This window comes from Peromyscus maniculatus, chromosome 2 (genome assembly GCF_049852395.1).
Source record: "Peromyscus maniculatus bairdii isolate BWxNUB_F1_BW_parent chromosome 2, HU_Pman_BW_mat_3.1, whole genome shotgun sequence".
Taxonomy (NCBI): Eukaryota; Metazoa; Chordata; class Mammalia; order Rodentia; family Cricetidae; genus Peromyscus; species Peromyscus maniculatus.
The window spans coordinates 155,158,941-155,178,062 of record NC_134853.1 but is presented as its reverse complement, the minus strand read 5'-3'; the positions used below and the strand labels follow the sequence as shown (position 1 = coordinate 155,178,062).

General features: G+C 43.0%; 1 protein-coding gene across 4 annotated transcripts in view; it reads right to left on the bottom strand.

Moving 5' to 3' along the window:
• The window catches only part of Luzp1 (leucine zipper protein 1), an 81,220-nt gene that overhangs the window by 4,510 nt on the left and 57,588 nt on the right, over nucleotides 1-19,122 (bottom strand). For 3 of the 4 annotated variants that reach the window (XM_076565437.1, XM_006980840.4, XM_076565436.1), the window contains 2 exons: nucleotides 16,322-16,424; nucleotides 1,170-4,347 (listed from right to left, as the gene is read on the bottom strand). In XM_076565437.1, the coding sequence (XP_076421552.1) occupies nucleotides 1,170-4,235 (3,066 nt within the window). In that variant the 5' untranslated portion in view covers nucleotides 4,236-4,347; nucleotides 16,322-16,424. The remainder of the gene's footprint in view (nucleotides 1-1,169; nucleotides 4,348-16,321; nucleotides 16,425-19,122) is intronic. The other variant, XM_015999259.3, reaches the window with a different exon arrangement.

Below are 19,122 nucleotides of genomic sequence, written 5' to 3'. Positions count from 1 at the left end.
TCCTCTTCTGTCATTCTATCCCTTAGCTTGTGTCTCCCTGGAAACTCAGCCAAATCTTTAGGACCCGAGATAGGAATCTTTCTCCCTACTCTTGGAATTCTGCCTTGCTGATGGTATTCTTTGTCAAAGAGTAATAAGTATGAGCAGAAAAAGCAGGCAATCAGGGTAGAGAGGCATTCATTCCTACAGAGGAATCTTAGGTCCCAATCCGCACTCTTTATTCATCTGGATGACCTTGAATAAGGCACTCTGTCTGTGACCTTCATCTTTACTGCTCACATGTGAAACTAAGGACAGTACTGTTCACAGGGCTGTTTTAAGGGACACTGGGTGAAGCCAAGTGTCAATCTAAAAGATTGACAGGCTTATCCAGTTAACCCAGTTGCCTGCCTTTTAAAAAAGTACTAGTATGGGCTGGAGAGATGGTTCGATGGTTAAGAACACTGCCTATGCTTCCAGAAGATCTAGGTTCAATTCCTAGTGCCCACATGGCAGCTCACAACCGTCTGTGACTCTAGTCCCAGGGTGCTGACACTCTCCTGGCCTCTGTGGTACCAGGCACAGACTTGGTATATAGACATGCATGCAAACAAAACACCCATATGCACTAAATAAAATTTAATGTGAATTGTAAAAAAGTACTAGTGTGTCTAGAGGCAAGGCACTTTCATGGCCATGGGGACCAGGTCCAAGACACTCCTGGGGCCTTCTCTAGGCTCTGTTCTGACACTCTGGCTCTCCAGTCAGTTGGTTCTGGACTCATCTGTCCTTTAATGAGCCATAGGGAAGCACTCTCACACAGACAATACAACAAGTCAGGCCTAGCTGGGACAGAAGAAAATGACATTGGGTGTAAAGCTTCTAAAGCAGGTCCAGGGTCAGCTCTCATTCTCCCTAGCCGCTGGCTGCCCAACAGGCAGCAGGGCAGGAAGAACCTGTTCATTGCCATCCCACAGGCACCCAAGAGCTTCCTGTTCACTGCTCGGGAAGTCTCAGGCAAACCTTTGCCTACCCTTCCCTGTGGAAGCAAATGAAGAAGACAAGCTAGACGAGGGTTCGGAAAGCCATGCTGCTTTTTGCCAAACTTACCTGAGACTCTGTCCCCAGCAATCCTTGGCCAAACAGATCAAGGCTGAGGGAACTAGAAGAGGAAGGAAAGTGAGACTCACCATGCTTGCCGAGTGGTTCCAGGAGACAGCAGTGGTGGCGTCTCCTATCCGATTCCTCCGGGTGAGAACCTCTGATGCAGTGAGGCTACTTTGGGTCCTTCTAGAGGAGAGTTCAGGAGCATCCCCTGCATTTCCTACCTTTCGAGTGCCCTGTTCAGAAGGGAGGGACCTGGGCTGTTCAAGCTCTAAGAAGTCTGTGGAAGACCTCTGTGTGTAGGCATTGGTAGATTCCATGTGCCTACCTACTCGAGTTGGGGTGTCTTCTGAACATTTCAAGTCTCGCTTACTCTTCCAAGCATTCCGCACAGTGACGTGTCTGGTATCTGAAGAGCCTACCTCTGAAGAGGCACTATGGCTTTTCCACCTGATTGTCTCCGCTGGGGGGGCATGACTATTCCTCTCCACAGAATCTGATGGCTTAATTAGAATGCTGCTCCGAGAGACCACTGTCTCCGGTCTATTCTTTGGAGACCCATCTCCCATTCTTTCAGCTTCTGTGAGCTGCAAGGTGATGTCATGTTTATGAATAGAGAGCTCAAGGGGGGAGCTGACATGGTTGCTAACTGATGTGAGCTCTGAGGGCCCCACCTGGATATTGCTGGTGGAGGTATGCCTCTCCCTTGGGGCCTCTCCTGGGATGGCTCTAGGGCCACTGCTGTCAGAGGGGTAGATGGTGATGCTGCTTGTCACTTTGCTTGGCACAGGTTTAGAGGTGGACCTCTGCTTCTCCAGGACAACCTCAGATCCAGATCCTCCCATGATTTTTTTCACATCCTTATCAATGATAACAGGTTTTATAATCGCTCTAGACCGCAGGGCCTCTCTGGGGCTGAAGGGCCTTTGGTTTTTCACCCCAGCACCATTGGCATCTGGGAATTCTACAGCATTGGAGGAAGCTCTGGTAGATTTCACAGATTCGTTTTCTATTGCAGCATTTTTATTATTTTCCAATAGGGCAGTTCTAGGTCCCCCTCGGGACTTGGCCTTTTCTCTAGAGTTTGGCTGTTGTTTGGGCTCTGGCTCTGGAGTGATAGTTGTGCTCACCAACTTGGCAGTGACAAGAGATTCTATGTCCAAGTCATCATCTGAGTCCATCTTCTCTCTGCCACTGGATTTGATCACACGGCACCTCAGAGCTTCATGCTGACTGCTGTCTTCCATCACAACTGCTACAGACTGATCAACTCCTTCTTTATTTGGCGTTGAAAAGCCCTGAATGATATTTTCTTGGCTTCTTGAACTATAAGGATACTTTGATAAAGTAGGAGCTTTAGAATTTGGAAAATTAGCATCAGCTTCCAGTCCATTAGCAGTCTTTTTGCCCTTAGAAATCCCTTCTGAGGAGGCTCTCTGAGAGGAGGACAGAGCTCCAGTGGCCTTAGAACAGCCCACATCTGCAGCCTGAGTTACCTGACTTCCACTGCCAGGCATCTGTCCTCTCTTGCCATAGTGGGCCTCAGAGGAGATCTCAGAAGTCTTGTCGCCTCTACCCATTGTATCATTAGGAACAGATCCATGGGTGGAGTCACTAAACGTTCGCGTTGTCTTCTCTACTTTCCCCTTCAGTCCACTCTCAGCGCCTGGCTTGGGAGTTCCCTTCCAAACTTTACTGTGCTCCTGGGCAGCAGGGGGGTAACGGCTAAGCACCGATGGCTGTTCCCTACTCTTTTTCCCTTCACTCTGAGAGGAGCCAGGTACAAATCGGTCTTCAGCTCTCTTTGTCTCCTGAGGTCCACTGTCTGTACCCACTCCCATGTTGGAAGCTTTTGCTGCCCTTCTGTTGGCGAAAATAGGAGAAGCAGCCTGCTTGTTGCTTAGAGAATAGTTTTCATTATTGAGAGCAAACTCCCTGTTCCGGATCCTTTCCCGCTTATGTTGAGGGGACAGTTCCCGGGGTGTGTGCCTGGACATGGACGCCTCACCCCCATGACCTCTGAACTTAGTCCTCTCATGCCTGCCTCTGCCCAGTAGGAAAGCATCTTCCCCTTCTATGTCCCCATTTCCTAACTCTTCCTGTTTCTTGACTTGCAGCTTTATCTCCTCTAGCTGGCTAGCTAAGATTCTGTTTTTATTCAGTTCAGTTAGGTAATTATCCTGAAGGTCATTGTTTTTAGCCCTCATTTTCTTAAGCTCTTCTTCCAAAGATTCAAAGTGTCTGATTTGTGTCTTGAGTTTCTGAATCTCTTGGTTGAGGTCTTTAACTTTGTTATCCTCCTGGTTCCGATTCTTTTCGTTTTCTGATTTGTCTCTGCTTTCATTCTCCACCTGCTTTAGGTAGTCCAGACTGCCCTTCCTTCTCGATTCTTTGGATGGCAAGGTGGAGGAGATGCCGTCCTCAATGCGCAGGTCACTCCTCTCCGAAAGAGTAGAAGCATTCCTCGTGTGATCTCGGCTCATTTTCTTGTTCTGCTCCAGTTTTTGAGTAAGCTCTTTTATTAATTTCTCATTTTCTTTGTCCTTTTCATTCAAGTATTTTCTCTCCTTTACGAAGCTCAGGGTCAATGATTTTAGCTTTTCTAACTCTGAAACTAAGCTCTGCTCAGTTTTATCCAAGCGGTCCTCTGAAGACTCCAGTTCTTTCACTTTGACTCTGAGCATTTCCAACTCAGAAGAGATTTTCTTGGTCAGATTTCTCTCTTCATTCAGGCTCAAACAAAGCTGGGAACATTCATTCTTGCTCCTGCTCAAGGCCTCCTCCAGCTTCTCTAACTCAGCCATTCGTTTCTGAAGCCACTCGATCTCAGATTTTAGCTCTCGGGTAAGGCTTTCCTCCTCTTCAAGTTTCTCCTTCATCACATGACACAGGTCCTCTGCTCTCTTAATTTCCTCATCTTTACCTTCAATCTTCAGTACCCGCTGACGCAACACCTCAATCTCAGCCAGCATGCTGGAGTTGCTGCCCTCCGCCTGAATCACCTTGTCCTGGAGGTCCAGGAGCTCATCCTCAGCTTTCTGGAGGTTTTTTGTGGCTTCCTCCAATTCATCGAGGCGGCGGCTCAGGCTCTGTAACTTAAACCGCAGATGGCGACTGGAGGCAGCATCCTTGTAGCTGGCCATGTCTGCCATGTCTACAGCCAGCCAAGGTGGACTGCTAGAGGCATCCAACTGCACTGGAGAAACTGGTTACCTTTCTCTTGGCATCCACAACCTTCTTTGGCAACTGAAGACCATTATAAATCTACAGAATGAAAGCAGAAAACACATCAGTAAATTTTAAAAAATGCATGTTAGTTTGATTGTAAAAAGAACTCCAACCTGCAGCCCTTGTACAGAGGACACAGCAGCTACTCAAAATTTTAATGGATCAACTTGAATAAACCTGCAAAAATCGTGGCTGACAATGAGCTAATATCTAAGCACAGCATGGCATTAGAGTGCAGGGAACCCCAATTCTCATGGCAGAGTACAAGGACATCCACCACATGCATGATCTCTACTCTTTCTGTATTCATCAAAAAACAGAGCCTTTCTTCCTAAGCTGTAAAGTGAGTCCTCTCTACCAGTGCCCTTGTGAGAACATGTGGTGAGCTCTTGGTAACAACACACTAAATAATCCTGAAGTGGGAGGAGGGGAAGAGGGGGTGCAGACCAAAGGAGGAAAGAAGTCATATTTGAAACAAGTTGGTGAAAGAACCTTACATTAAAAAAATACTGCCCCAAACAGAATAAAGTTAAATCTGCTCCCAGACATAAAGATACAAAAGAAATTGTCTCAACCAATTGGCTGTTCTAATGAAAGATCTGACACGGGATCATTTATAAAGAATGACCAGATGAGGTTCTAGAAGCTGGAAAATACAAGCAGGTTCTTCTATGCCTGGTGTCTGCTCCTAGGAGAGTATCTTAAGTCTTTGGACTTGAATGGTGGAAGGACAAAAAAGGTTAAAAGCCCTTCTGTAAGGGTGACAAGTCCATCACCTCTTGGGAGGATTAAATTGAACAAGAGTTTCCTGGGACACACAAACATTCAAATCTTAGCAACAATCTTTGAAGAAATAATTGAACCTTAACTGAATATCAAGAAGAAGACAAAAGACACCGTATGGTGATACTTAAGAAGTAAGCTGTCCATCTAGAATGATAGACCCCTCAAATTTACCAATCAAACATGAGTGAGTTAATGAACTCTTGAGCACCATCAATGAAGTGGAGAGAAGGCATGGGCACAGCATATCCCAACACTACCTCATGCCAACCTCAAGCTCACATTCAAGGCTATAAAAAACTATTGTGATGGCTGGTGTTAATTGTCAACTTGAGAGAATCTAGAATCACCTGTATATGGGGGTGGGGAGTTGATTAGGTTAATTGCTGCCCACTGTGGGTGGCCTTTCCTTGGCAAGGCTCCTGGACGACATAAATGGAGGAAGGGAGCTGAGCAGCACCATGCACTCATTGCTCTCGGTTCCGGAGTGTGGATGTGATAGCATCAGCTGCTTAAGATGCCTAGGTGGACTGGGCCCTTAAACTGTAAGCAGAAATAAACCCTTTCTTCCTTGAGTTGCTTTTATCAAGGTATTTCATCACAACAAAAAAGACACTAAGACACTCACCTAAACAATTCTAAAAGAAATCTTAAATTAGACCACGAAGGAATCAAACAAATAAGTAACAGAAATATAGTTTGAAACAAAGGAAAATACAACTTTCTCAAATATGTAGGATAAACTCAGCAGGGCACTAAAGAGAAGGTGGTAAGGTTTTTTTAAGAACCAGAGGACTGGAGGTCTGCTGTGAGAGAGTGTCTTTTATGTATGACTGGGAGCTGCACCCAAGAAATCTAACAATGAGGATGCCTGAACCAGACCTAAACAATGATGCCATCAGATAACAACCCAACATGGGTGGGGAGTCTTAAAAGGACCAACCCCTAGATGGAGAGCTACAACAACTGTGGCTGCTAATTCCAAGAGGTCAACCCTAAATACATATTTTCTCAGTTGTGTGTGTGTGTGTGTGTGTGTGTGTGTGTGTGTGTGTGTGTGTGTGTGTGTGTATAACAATAATTAAAGAGGTCGTGAATTTGAAGGGGAGGAGATAGTACAGGAGGAGTACACAGTATTTATGTATGACGTTCTCCAATGTAAAGAGTTTTTGGATGATGTGAGCATTGCTTGGAGATCTTTATGGCACTGAGTGCATATGGTCAAGGACACTGTAACAATTAGTAACCTTGAAGCTTTCATCTTACAAACAAACAAAAGGCAAAGTAAACCTATGATGGTAGTTCCAGCTGCCAGGGAAAGTAAAACAGGATGACTGCTTAAACAAAGGTGGTCAGCCATGAAGGAGGCCACTATCAGCTAACTAAGTAATTAATTTGTTAATTCATTAAAATTAAGCAGAAGAAATAGGAAAAAAAAATGAGTGGAAATCAAACTGAAACAAGGAAACAAATAGGGGGTGTAATCAAAGACAAAGCTGGATCTTTGAAAAGATAATGGAACCGGGGAGATGGCTTTGCCACTAAGAACACCCGATGAAGCCAGGCGGTGGTGGCACATGCCTTTAATCCCAGCACTCGGAGACATTAAAAAAGATAGCAATTTATGAACAACTCTGTGGCCAAAATTTGGCAATCCAGATGAAATGGACCAATTACCTGAGAGTCACAATCTATAAAGAAATTGATCATCAGTAACTTTGCAAAAGAGATACAAAAGCCCAAATGGCTTCACTGGTAAGAACTATGTGCATTTAGAAAAGATGGCACCAGTTTTCCAGAAGACAGAAGCACAGCAAATAATTCCCAATTCATTCTGTGAGGCCAGCCAAACTCTCATAAGACCAAAGAAATCCCAGGAAAATAAAATCCACAGACCATTATCGTATTCACACAGATGCACCTAAGGCTTTTGAACACACACTAGGAGATGAAATCTAACCGTGTATAGGAAGAATTATATGCCACAACTAATTGGATTTACCCAAGAAATCCAAACTTCAGCTTTTGAAAACTGTTTGACAAAAGTTGTCACACCATTAGGTTAAAGAAGAAAACTGTCAGCCGGGCGGTGGCTGTGGCGGCGGCGGCGGCGGCGGCGGCGGCGGCGGCGCATGCCTTTAATCCTAGCACTCAAGAGGCGGAGCCAAGCAGATCTCTGTGAGTTCAAGGCCAGGCTGGTCTGCAGAGCGAGATCCAGGACAAGCACCAAAACAACATGGAGAAACCCTGTCTTGAAAAACCAAAAAAAGAGGAAGAAGGAGGAGAAAGAGGAAGAAGAAGAAGAAGAAGGAAGAAGAAAGAGAGGAGGGGGGGAGGAGGAAGAGGAAGAAGAGGAGGAGGAGGAGGAGGAGGAGGAGGAGGAGGAGGAGGAGGAGGAGGAGGAGAAGAAGAAGAAGAAGAAGAAGAAGAAGAAGAAGAAGAAGAAGAAGAAGAAGAAGAAAATTGACATGATACCACAGAAAGAAACTCAAGGCCTCCCTGCTGGGATGAGGGACAAAGCAAGAATGTCTTCTCTCATCATCTCTTTCAACATTGTACCAGAAGCTTAGATAACATAATTAGGCAAGAAAATAAAAGATATGCTGACTGGGAGGAGAGAAAAAACTTTGAGGATAACATGTCTGTCTATGTAAAAAATTCAAAAGAATTAGCAAAAGAAAGTCCCCTAAAACAATTAGTGGTTACAAGATGGTTGCAGACTATAATAATAGATAAATAGATAAAAATTTCAAAGCTGACTGGTGGTAGCGCATACCTTTAATCCCAGCACTTGGGATGCAGAGGCAAGTGGATCTCTGTGAGTTCAAGGCCAGCCTGGTCTACAAATCGAGTTTCAGGACAGCCAGGGCTACACAGAGAAACCCTATCTCAAAAAACCAAAACCAAAACCAAACCAAACCAAACAAAAAATCCTCAACCACTTCTCAGTGTACCAACAGTGAGTAAGTGGAATTGGAAATTAAAGAACAGTATAATTTTTATTAGCACTATAAAAAATGAAATATAGATATAAGCCCAAAAGGTACATCTGTATTTCATATACACTTTTTGCACACTGTAAAACTTCTGACCTAAGTAAGTTCATGCTCACTGGTGGGAAGACTTAATATAGTCTGGATGTCAGTTCTATAGACCCAACATACTCACAATCAAAGTTCCCAACAAGTATTGTGTGGACACTGACAAACTGATAAAGTTTTGGTAGAGTCAAATGACCAGAAGAACTAACACAATATTGAAATTAACAAAACTGAGAACTGATGGATGATACCTAAACTAAGAAAGTTATCAGTCAAGGCAGTATGTATAAGAAAGGATAAACAGATAAAGGAATAACACCACCCAGATAAATACTGTCCACTGATCTCTAAGAGCAAGACAATAAAACAGAGCAAAAATAGTCTTCTCTATAATTGTTGATAAAATCAGACCCATAAGCATAGTCTTAAGTATAAAATGTAAAACTATCAACTCCTAAAAAATTAAAAAGGAGAAAAACCAGATGACCATGAGTACAGTAGTAATCTCAGGTACTGTCCCAAAAGTACAATCCATGAAGGAGAGAACTGGTAACCCAAGTTTGTTAAAGTGAAAGACATCAAGACAAGCCAAAGACTGGGAGAAAATAACTAAAATATATTTGATAATACCAGGAATGGTGGTGTACACCTTTAATCCTATAACTTGAGAGACAAAGACAGATGGACCTTTGTGGGTTCAAGACCAACCTAGTTTATAAAGTGAGTTCCAGGACAGCCAAGGCTACAAAGAATAGACTATTATCCAAAATAGACCTCAGTAAGAAAAACTTGAGTGAAAGACCAAAGGACATATACAGATTGCAAATAAGCACATGGAAAGATCATGTTGATTTAGAACTGGAAAAGAGACAAAGAGACAGACAGACAGACAATATACCATAAGTCGGGCATGGTGGCTCATGCTTATAATCTCAACACTTGGGGGGCTGAGTCAGGAGGACGGCACCTTGAACCCGAGGCCAGCTTGGGCTACATAATGGGTTGCAGGCCAGTCAGGGCTACACAGTAAGACCCTGTCTTGTGGTGATATTTTATTTGTGAACCCCAATAAAGTTTATCTGGGGATCAGAGGGAAAAGCCAGCCACTATATTAAACATAGAAGTCAGGCAATGGTAGCACACATCTGGATCTCTGTGAGTTCAAGGCCACACTGGGAACAGAGCCAGGTGTGGTGACACACACCTTTAATCCCAGCACTAGTTACCCATAGAGGTCTGGAGGTCTTAACAGATAGACAGGAAGTGATAGAGCTGGGTGGAAAGAAAAAGTAATGTAGCTGGGCAGAGAGAGGAAGTGAGAAGGCAGGGCACAGAAAGGATATAGGTGTGAGTATACAGGAAGTAGATCTCTCTGGAGGCTGAGGAGTTGGTAAGGTGAGGTTCACTGTGGCTTGCCTTTTCCTCAGATCTCTCAGTTTTCACCCCAATATCTGGCTCTGGGTTTTTTTTTTTTTTTATTAATAAGACCATTTAGCCATTTGTGTTACACTCTGTTAAAAAAAAACTTTAAAGGGAAAAAAAGTGAACCATAATACATAGATGTTGGGTGATAGCAATTATTATGACCTAAATAAAGATGAGTCAAAATGCCATGGTTTTTAAAAGGCTCCTGAAGAGAAGAGTGGGACCAGGAAGAACAAACAAGAAGCACTGTGGTGATCCAGGCAGATAGCACTGTGGCTAGCAACAGAAGAACTGACAAGTGGCCAGAATGGTGGTCATGTGAAGGTAGAACTCTCCATGCTTTTGTTCCTGGACTGCATGTGATGTATGAGACAATGCGAAAAATTAGGGATGACTCCAAGGTTGCTGGCCTGAATTTTCAGGACAGTGCTGTCCTACATTCAATGTAGTTGAGTGCAGATAGAACAGTATGAGAAGGAAGATCAGTTTTAAACATTTGTGAGAGACTTAGTGGTCATCCAAAGACAACAGAGGCCACACATACACAAGCACAGAGAGGTTGTGGTGATATTTTATTTGTACTGAAATGTGATTTTAATTTTATGTTAATAAATAAAGCTGCCCTGGGGTCAGAGCTATTAGAGCCATAGCAAGAGCATGGTGGTTAGAAGAGCTAGGTAGATTTCTGTGTGTTCAGGGATACAGCCAGTATTGGAGACATATGCCTTTAAGACCTGGAGGGCGGTACTTACAGGCAGTGATGAGGCAGTCATGTGGTTGGGTTTAGAACCAATGAGAAGGCAGAACAGAAAGACTATTTAAACACAGACAAACAGGAAGTAGCTCTCTCTCGGGGAAGTTAGGAGCACTGCAGGAGGTAAGATTTTATCTCTGAGCTCTGACCTCTCGGCTTTCTCTTTTACATTGGCTCTGTGTTTCTTATTTTAAAAAGACGATTGGTTACATCTACAAGAGGTCAAGGGAGAGGTGGTCTCAATGTAATCTGTGAGTCAACAAAAACAGATGGCTTATAAAAGTAATTGACATTGCCAAGTAATTGAGTGAACACAGAGAAAACAAGAAATCAAAGGTCTAAACTCCAGTATTTTTGTTTGTTTTTTCAAGACAGGGTTTCTCTGTGTAGTTTTGGTGCCTGTCCTGGATCTCACTCTGTAGACCAGGCTGGCCTCGAACTCACAGAGGTCCGCCTGGCTCTACCTCCCGAGTGCTGGGATTAAAGGCATGTGCCACCATGGCCTGGCTTAAACCCCAATATTTTATTGGTAGTGATGAAGAATAGTAAAGAGACAAAGCATCTGTGAGGCAAATGGAAAACCACAAGCGTACACAGCATGTGGTGTCATAGAAGCCTCCCAAAGCTAAGAAAAAAAGCAATGATCAGCAGTGAAGTAAGACTGACAAAAATGGAACTATCAGGACAGTGATGTCACAGTATCACCACTGGGGCTGAAGAATGTCTCAGTGGTGAGCCATTTTCTCCAGCCTATATGAAAGCCTGGGGTTCCATCTCCAGCACCACACGGGAAAGTGGCAAGTGTCCAGCACTAAGTAACAGGAATGGCATTGGAAACAGTGACAGAATCACTGAGGATTTGAGTCATTGAGAAATTAAGGGCAGTGACATGGTGAGTGACAGCAACAATGAAGATACTGCTGTAGTCTGGGGAAATTAGACTCAAAGCTAATTGGAAAGGCGGGAAGAGCACAGTCTGAGCTATAAGAGAAAGTCCCGCGTCTATAGTTAAACTGACTCTCGACAATCCAACAAAAACCGCAAGTGAGGCTTGAAACACCAAATGCCTCTGAAGGCCGCACTACATGGGCAGAGCCACCAGATGGAGCCTGTGCACAACTCTTACAGAACAGCAATACTTGGGAGAAACTGCTATCACCAAGGCTGGCTCTCTCCCTCCCATCCATCATTCTGCTCCCCTCTCTTGGTACAGCTCTTTCCTCTCATCTAGGCTTTTTTAGACTCTCTCCTATCTTTCCCTAGCCTACATGCTTCCACACTCTCCAAAACTGGAGGGGCAGGGGAAACTTTTCTTTGGGCATTTGTTTAGTGGCGCAGCAAAAGCCTTACCTATTTATACACAAGGTGGGGGATTAGGGACTCAACTAATTTTCTATATTCAGTGATACAAAGGCTAAAGGGTTGAAAGATTTATACCACCATGACAGTTACTGGGAGACAAACGGCACCATGTGTCTACAAAGTGCCTTAGAGTAGTGTGTCATTGTAAATATGCTTGTATAATAATGTAAAGAGATGACTTCATATGATAGAGCTCAATAATGCAGGTTTTTGGTGTGTTTTTGTTGTTTGTTTGTTTTGTTTTTTGTTTGTTTGTTTGTTTTTTGGCTTTTTTTTTTTCCCAGACTGGGTTTCTTTGTGTAGCTCTAGCTATCCTGGAACTCACTTTGTAGACCAGGCTAGTCTCAAACTCAGAGATTTGCCTGCCTCTGCCTCAAGATGTACTAGGATTAAAGAAATATACCACCATGCCCAGTTCAATAATGCTATTTTTAAAAACACACTCAATTGGGCATGGTAGCATTCCTGTAGTTCCAGCTACTCAGAACTTTAAAGCAAGAGGATCCTTTAAACTAAGAAACTCAAGATGAGCCTAAAAAACATAGTGAGGACACCATACAAAAACAAACAACGAAAACAAAACAAAACCCAGCCTATCCTCAACTAACACTCTCAACACACTCCCTTTTTACTAGTTTATATTGCAATCTTTTCTCCCTTAGCATTTTTTGTCAGGATATTTTATCACAAAAACAGGAAAAGTAACCAAATTTTATCACACTGCATGAGGTTCTATTTACTCAGTCTATCTCTCCCTTACTTGCATTCTGAATTCTCAGTACCCAGCAGGGAGCCTGGCACACAACAAATGCTTTAAACTTGGTGACTATGAGCAGCTGAATGAACTTCCTAATGATTCAATGGCTGGCCAGACACTGGCCATTAACAGAAAACATTAAATAATGCCAAGGAACTGTTCATGGATTACAGAGGAGGAAATGGCTAGCAAGAGTGAATCCAGATGGAACAGAATATCAGGTCCTGGGGTAATGTTCTAAAAGATCACACCCAAGCCCTGCACCACTTGCTCAGTGTCTCGGCCACCATACTTCCCTTTATAGCTTGCAGGTCAGTGCCTTTGGAAACAGGGCCAAACTACTGAAACCACTCCTCACAGGCTGCCTAAATATCACTACTGGGCCAGATAAGAATGTAAAATATTTCTGGGTCTTCTTCCACTCCATAGAATAGGGTTTTAAAACCTCCAATACACATTTCTTTTATTTTCTTTTTCTGTTTTTGTTTTTTGAGACAGCTTCTAAATGGCCCTGGTGGTCCTGGAACTCACTCTGTGTGTGGTGATATTTTATCTGTGTACCCAAATAAAGTTTATTTGAGGATGAGAGGAAAAAGCCAGCCACTATAGTAAACACAGAGGTCAGGCAATGGTAGCACATGCCTTTAATCCTACCACTGGAAGGCAGAGATCGTCTGGATCTTTGTGAGTTCAAGGCCACACTGGGAAGAGAGCCAGGCATGGTACACACCTTTAATCCCAGCACTAATCATAAAGATCTGGAGGTCTGTACAGACAGACAGGAAGTGACAGAGCTGGACAGGAAGAGGAAATGAGATGGCAGAACAGAAAGTAGGTCTCTTTGGCTGAGGACCTCCAAGTGGTAATAATGTGACTGGCTTCTTTCTGCTTCTCTGATCTCTTGGTTTTAACCCCAATATCTGACTCTGGGTTTTTTGTATTAATAAGACCATTTAGCACTTCGTTCCACACTCTGTAGACCAGGCTGACCTTAAACTCATGAAGATCCTCCTGCCTCTGCCTCACAGATTGCTGGGATTAAAGGTGTGTGTCACCATGCAGCTAAATACACATTTCTTATCTAGAGGAAGGTGGGGGGTGGGGGGTTGGTGCTATTTCCAGGGCTATTTACAAAGAGATGGGGTAGATTCTTCTCTTCCTAATGTTTGTCTGCTCCCTGGGGAGAATTCATTATTTACTAAATATTTATGAAACACTTAATATACCCAGGCTTTTGTGAAGTGCTAGAATAAAAAATTAGAGCGTCTTCCTGTCTTGAAGAAATCAGACAGACATAGCCAAAAGTAAAACAATGGTTTTTAAAAGTAAAGCCTTCTTCTCTACAGGCATAATGGCACTCTCGGAAGATCCCAGCGAGCAGGAAGATCAAGAGCTCATAGTGAGCTCCAAGTGAAGAAACAAGGAAAGGAAAGAGGGGAGGGAGGAAGCAAAGCCTCAGTAATTTCCCGACCGTCTCCTATGATGTCATGGACAGCCCCCATGCTACCTTCTTACACCGCTTTTCTTCTTCAGCACACTTGACCCCATACATATACCCCAGGAGATCAGAAGTGGCAATTAACTGTACCTGAAAGCAGTATCTAGGACAGAACTTGTCCATGTTAAACCTTAGAAAAATCACAGAAAAGTAAAGGGAAGGATGAATAGTCTCACTTATTTGTGTTTTGTTTCGACAGAGTGTCACCCTATACCCAAGTGGTCCTGGAACTTAGCATGTAGCCCACAATAGCCTCAAATTCACAATGTTCCATGTGCTGGAGTCACTCACAGGCCAGTCCCATCTCTTAAAGTCAGTGCCTCCCACATCAATATCTACCTCAGTTCCAATTAATATTAGAAAGATACCAACTGTCTTTCATTTGGCAGCTCATTTCTGCCAAACTTTTTAGAACAAACAAACAACAATAACAACAAAACAAAAAACCAGGGCCTCTTGTATCTCATGCTGGCCTTGAACTCAGTATGTAACCAAGAATGATCTAGAATTTCTTATCCCTCTGCCTCTACTTCGCTAGGACAACTGGTATGTGCCATCACAACTGGTTTATGTGGTGCTGGGGGTTGCTAAACAAGCACTCTACCAACCTAGCTACATCTCAGCCCCTTAAACCTGTTTCTAAGTAGCCCTATCTAGTACTTTAGAAACTTGCTCTTTTTCCTGTCCTGGCAGATCAGGAAGGTCTGAAATAGAACATAATAAATCCTGCCTTGCCCCTTCTCCCAACATAGCTGCCATGATTCATTTCCTGTTCCCAACAGTCATTTAATGCAGGGGTCGGCAAATGTCTTTGCAATTTGACATGAAACTATACAGACTTAGATTGGAAGTACTTTAGGTTTTGTGAGACTAAAAGTGCCTGTTCCAACCATTTTACACTGTAGTGTGAAGCAGTCACACTACAGTTGAAACATAGCCATGCTTTAACTATTTTACTTACAAAGTCAGGCAAGGGGCCTTCAGTCCAGAGTGTGGCATCCCCTGATCCACAGTCAGAGCACTGTTTTTAAACAGTCTCCTCTGAACCACTCCTAGTAACCAGTCTTAAAGCCTGAGGCCTTCCAACAGTGTATCTTAACACCACTTCCTGAGTGTGTCTATTTCATTACTGGGTTTCAGTGAGCTTTTTCCCCAGAATCATAAATTCATATACTTTAGACTCACAAATCTCAGGGTTAGCACCTAGGTAGCACTTAGAAGTTCTTCAAGGTGGAAAGAATCCAATGCATAAGTTGCTTAGTAAGCATCACCCAATTCTCGTCCAAGCACTTCTAATGACAAGGACATACACCTACCCACCAGACAACTCATTCCATCTTTGAACAGCTCTAAGACACTACTTTTCAGCCTCGAATGTCTAACCACATTGTATAAATCTAATACTGTCTGACTCTTCCACCAGTGTAAAGAACGTGTTTGTATGTCATCCACTATCTCATGAAGAGTTCCTTTTTGTCCTTATGACGTCTTTTGCATGAGTGGGTTAACATGAGAAGTGTTACTGAGATTTTTCTCTGTACCCAGTCATTTCCATGACCACTGCTCATGCTCCAAACTTTTTTTTTCAGACCTTTCTCTATCCATCTCATGCCAGCAGTGACCAAGACCACTAGGTCCCTTAGTCACTCCTGCTCATGTTCTAACTTCTCTCAATCCTAGTTCATTGATGCTCTCCATGGCTTTCATGGGTGCCACCAATAAAGACTGGCTCAAAAAACCCAGAGAGAGCAAAAGGAATTGGTTGTTATTCCAAGTTTCTTTAATCTATTTGTTTGGGTATGCTTCTTCTTTTTATGCCCCCAGAGCTGAGGACGGAACCCAGGGCCTTGAGCTTGCAAGGGAAGCGCTCTACCACTGAGCTAAACCCCCAACCCCTTGGTGTGCTTCTTAAAGGTAAGTCAGCCACCATCTCCACTGAGAAAGAACTTTCTCAAAAGGGGAATGTGATATGAAGAAAAGGACCTAATTTGAAACCTTAACCTATTATTATTTGCTGTCTGCGTGAACTTGGAGAAGTTATTTGGCCTCTCAACTCACTTTCTTGCAGTAATAAAGCACTAACCTCACAGTTATAATAGGTGCTAGGAAGAAAATGTATGATAAACAGGCCTGACACAGTAAATAGGTTAGACCAGCTCCTTAAAGTTTTGGGCTTCAAGAGTGGACTACACCCTGTCACGCTAGCTCGTGGGCTAATTAAAGAGAAAACATGTAAAGTGCTTAGCCTGGTTTTGCCTCATATATGGTTCACACAGGCATCAACCAACACTGATGGTCCCCCCTTCACTTGCTAGGGTGGAAAATTGTACAGGCTTCAGAAACCACCCAATTCTACTGGTCTGCTAGACATCACTATATAATATACTTACCATTTAAGTAATGGGAGCTTTCCGTGGTGACTTCTCGTTGCCCTCCCCACCGCCTGCTGTCTTGGAAACAATCACTGTCTTTCACTGATAGCTGTCTCTTGTCCTAGACAGATATAAAAGAAGTAGGTAAAGCATGAGTCACACCAAGGCTGAGCTGACTCAAAGATCTTCATGTATAGTCCAGCATCAGAGAAGAAGCAAAGTAAGAGCTATACATATACCCTCGCTATGAAAGAAGCCATGAAAGAAGCCACCTATGTCTCTGAAGCAGAATTAGGCTCCATGCCACTTCCCCTTCTATCAGATTATATGATTCCCAAGCCAGATTGTCTTTACTTAAATTAATAAATCTCTATTTCCCAATATTCCCAATATTTATTACATCTTGCAGCTGGGAAGCACCTAAATGCTCACACGAGGAAGGAAACCAGAGCTTGGGAAAGGTGAGTCATACAATGACTTAGGAGTGAAGCTGGAATTATACTAAAAATAAGATACTTGGAAGACAAGCAGAAAATCCATTACATCCTGGGCATTATGTTTTATATATGTGATAATGTCACTAACTTATAGATAATCTAAATCTCAAGAAGTCAAGTGATTTGTCCAAAGTCTTATAGCTTACTCAGTAAACAGTCAAGACAATCTCAAGTTTTGGGGGGGGGGGCATTTCACAACACTAACTCTCAAAAGTCATAATTGCCTTTTGACTCAGTCTTCAAAAGGGCCCTGAACTACCCAATACAAATTAGAGCTAAAAGTAGAGTTTCTACAAACGACTCTCTAGTTTTGAAGGGAATGGCTTCCTAAAACAAAGCTGAAGAGCCAATCAATCTGAAACTTACTGCTGAAATTAGAGAAAAGTTATGGGAGGTAGAGGACTTGGGTCAACTCTTCCTGTCTATCCTGGTCTTGAAGAATGAAGGTGGCTTATAGGTCAACACTAACCCAGGATTTTGGATATAGTTTCACATTTAAACATCCTCTTACTTGAACCATAACCATCCCTATAGACAACCTTCTGGCCTCCTTCTAAGACTGTTGGTCCCTTTAAATCTGAACTCCACATTCCTAAAATTTATACATACCACAGAACCAACTAACTGCCTCTATTCTCTTAGAGAGCTAGCACAGAAACAGAGATAATAGTTTGTTTAACAACTTAAAAGATGACAGTAAAAGGAGTACCTGAAGCTACAAAACAAAAACCTGAGAGTTGGCTAGGGGTGTAGCTCAAGGCAGAATGCTTGCCTAGCATGCATGAAAGCCCAGAGTTTCAAACCCCAGCATAATCTGGGCCCACAGAGGCCAGAAGAGAACATCAGATCCCCTGGGACTGGTTCTGAGCCACTACGTGGGTGCTGGGAATTGTACAAAAGTCCTCCTTGAAAGCAGCCTTTGTTCTTCACCTGCCAGCCATCTCTCCAGCCTAGAAAGAATTTATTTTTTTTTTTCAAAGGATCCATACCAAAGGAGGACAGCATCCCAAGGATGGCTTGCACATGGGGATTTCTCCTTCTACCATGTGGGTTCCAGGGATTAAACTCAGGTCATCAGGCTTGATGGAAAGAAAGTGTCTTTACCTACTGAGCCCTCTGACCAGCCCAAGATGACTATAGTAAATACCAAACCTCAGTGCTAAATTAAAGCTCCTTCAGAGAGCTTTCTGCTGGCCCTGCCAGTGATATAAATGGTAAATTCAAGTCTGTCTTCAAAGCGGAGGTGAAAGAGAGAGTCCTTACACAGTATGAACAGTTCACCAACTGCCTCTTTTCCTGAGGAGTAAGCAAGTTCCAGACAGGAAAGACATGCCTAAGGTTACAAAGCGTGTTAGCATGAACATAGTTGTGTCTTTCTGTGTTCCCATAATTCTTCTGTAATGAATAAAAATACCATTAGAGAATTCTGCTTCCAGCATGACTCTCCCAAAGATTACAGCTATAAACTGGATAAAACAGAAACAACCATCTGAAGTGAACAGAAACTGGCAGATCCAGGAAAACTCAAGAAGGGACTGGAGTGGGTTCCAGCTGATGGTATCCAGCTGGAGTTCTAATTAAAAAGCAAATCTTAGGCTTCTGTAGGAACCAGGAGAGGCTGGACCAGCCAAAGGATAATGGGAAATAGGAAAAACAAGAGCCAGAGAAGGAGAGGGACCCAGCTGATTGTGCAAACTTGGCCCTGCACTGGCTGACAACCTGAACTATGCTATGCAAAAGGCAGAATCCAAAGACCTCAGTTCAAGAGAAAAACTATAAAATAGAACTGCACCCCCTACAGGTGTGATGGCAAAGACCGCAGTTTGATTAACTGTGCTAAAATTAAAAACACCAACAGAAAATACTTTTGCATCCAAATGTGTAAGATATAACCCCAAATTATGTAAAGACTTAGAAAAATGAAACCTAGTAATCAAAGGCAATCAACAGAATGCAACACTAAGAGAGAGCCATGGTTGAAATCACCAAAGACAGAAAATACAAATTTAATGAAGCAAAAGAAATGTTCAAAACTAAAGACAAATGGTAAATTTTGGGAGAGAAATTGGACATTCTTTAAAAAGTGGGGACTTAAAAAAAAAGTGGGGACTTAAGAACAGCACTATAGTATCTAATTTTTAAAAATTCACTAAATAGAATTAAAAACAGAATGGAGTACTGGGGAGGTGGCTCAGTGGGTAAAGTGGTTGTTACACAAACATTAGGATCTGAGTTCATGGTTATCTTAGGTATCTTAGCGATCCATCTCCAGCCCCTATAAGCAAAAACCTAGTGTGGTGATACACACCTGTTTCCCCATTC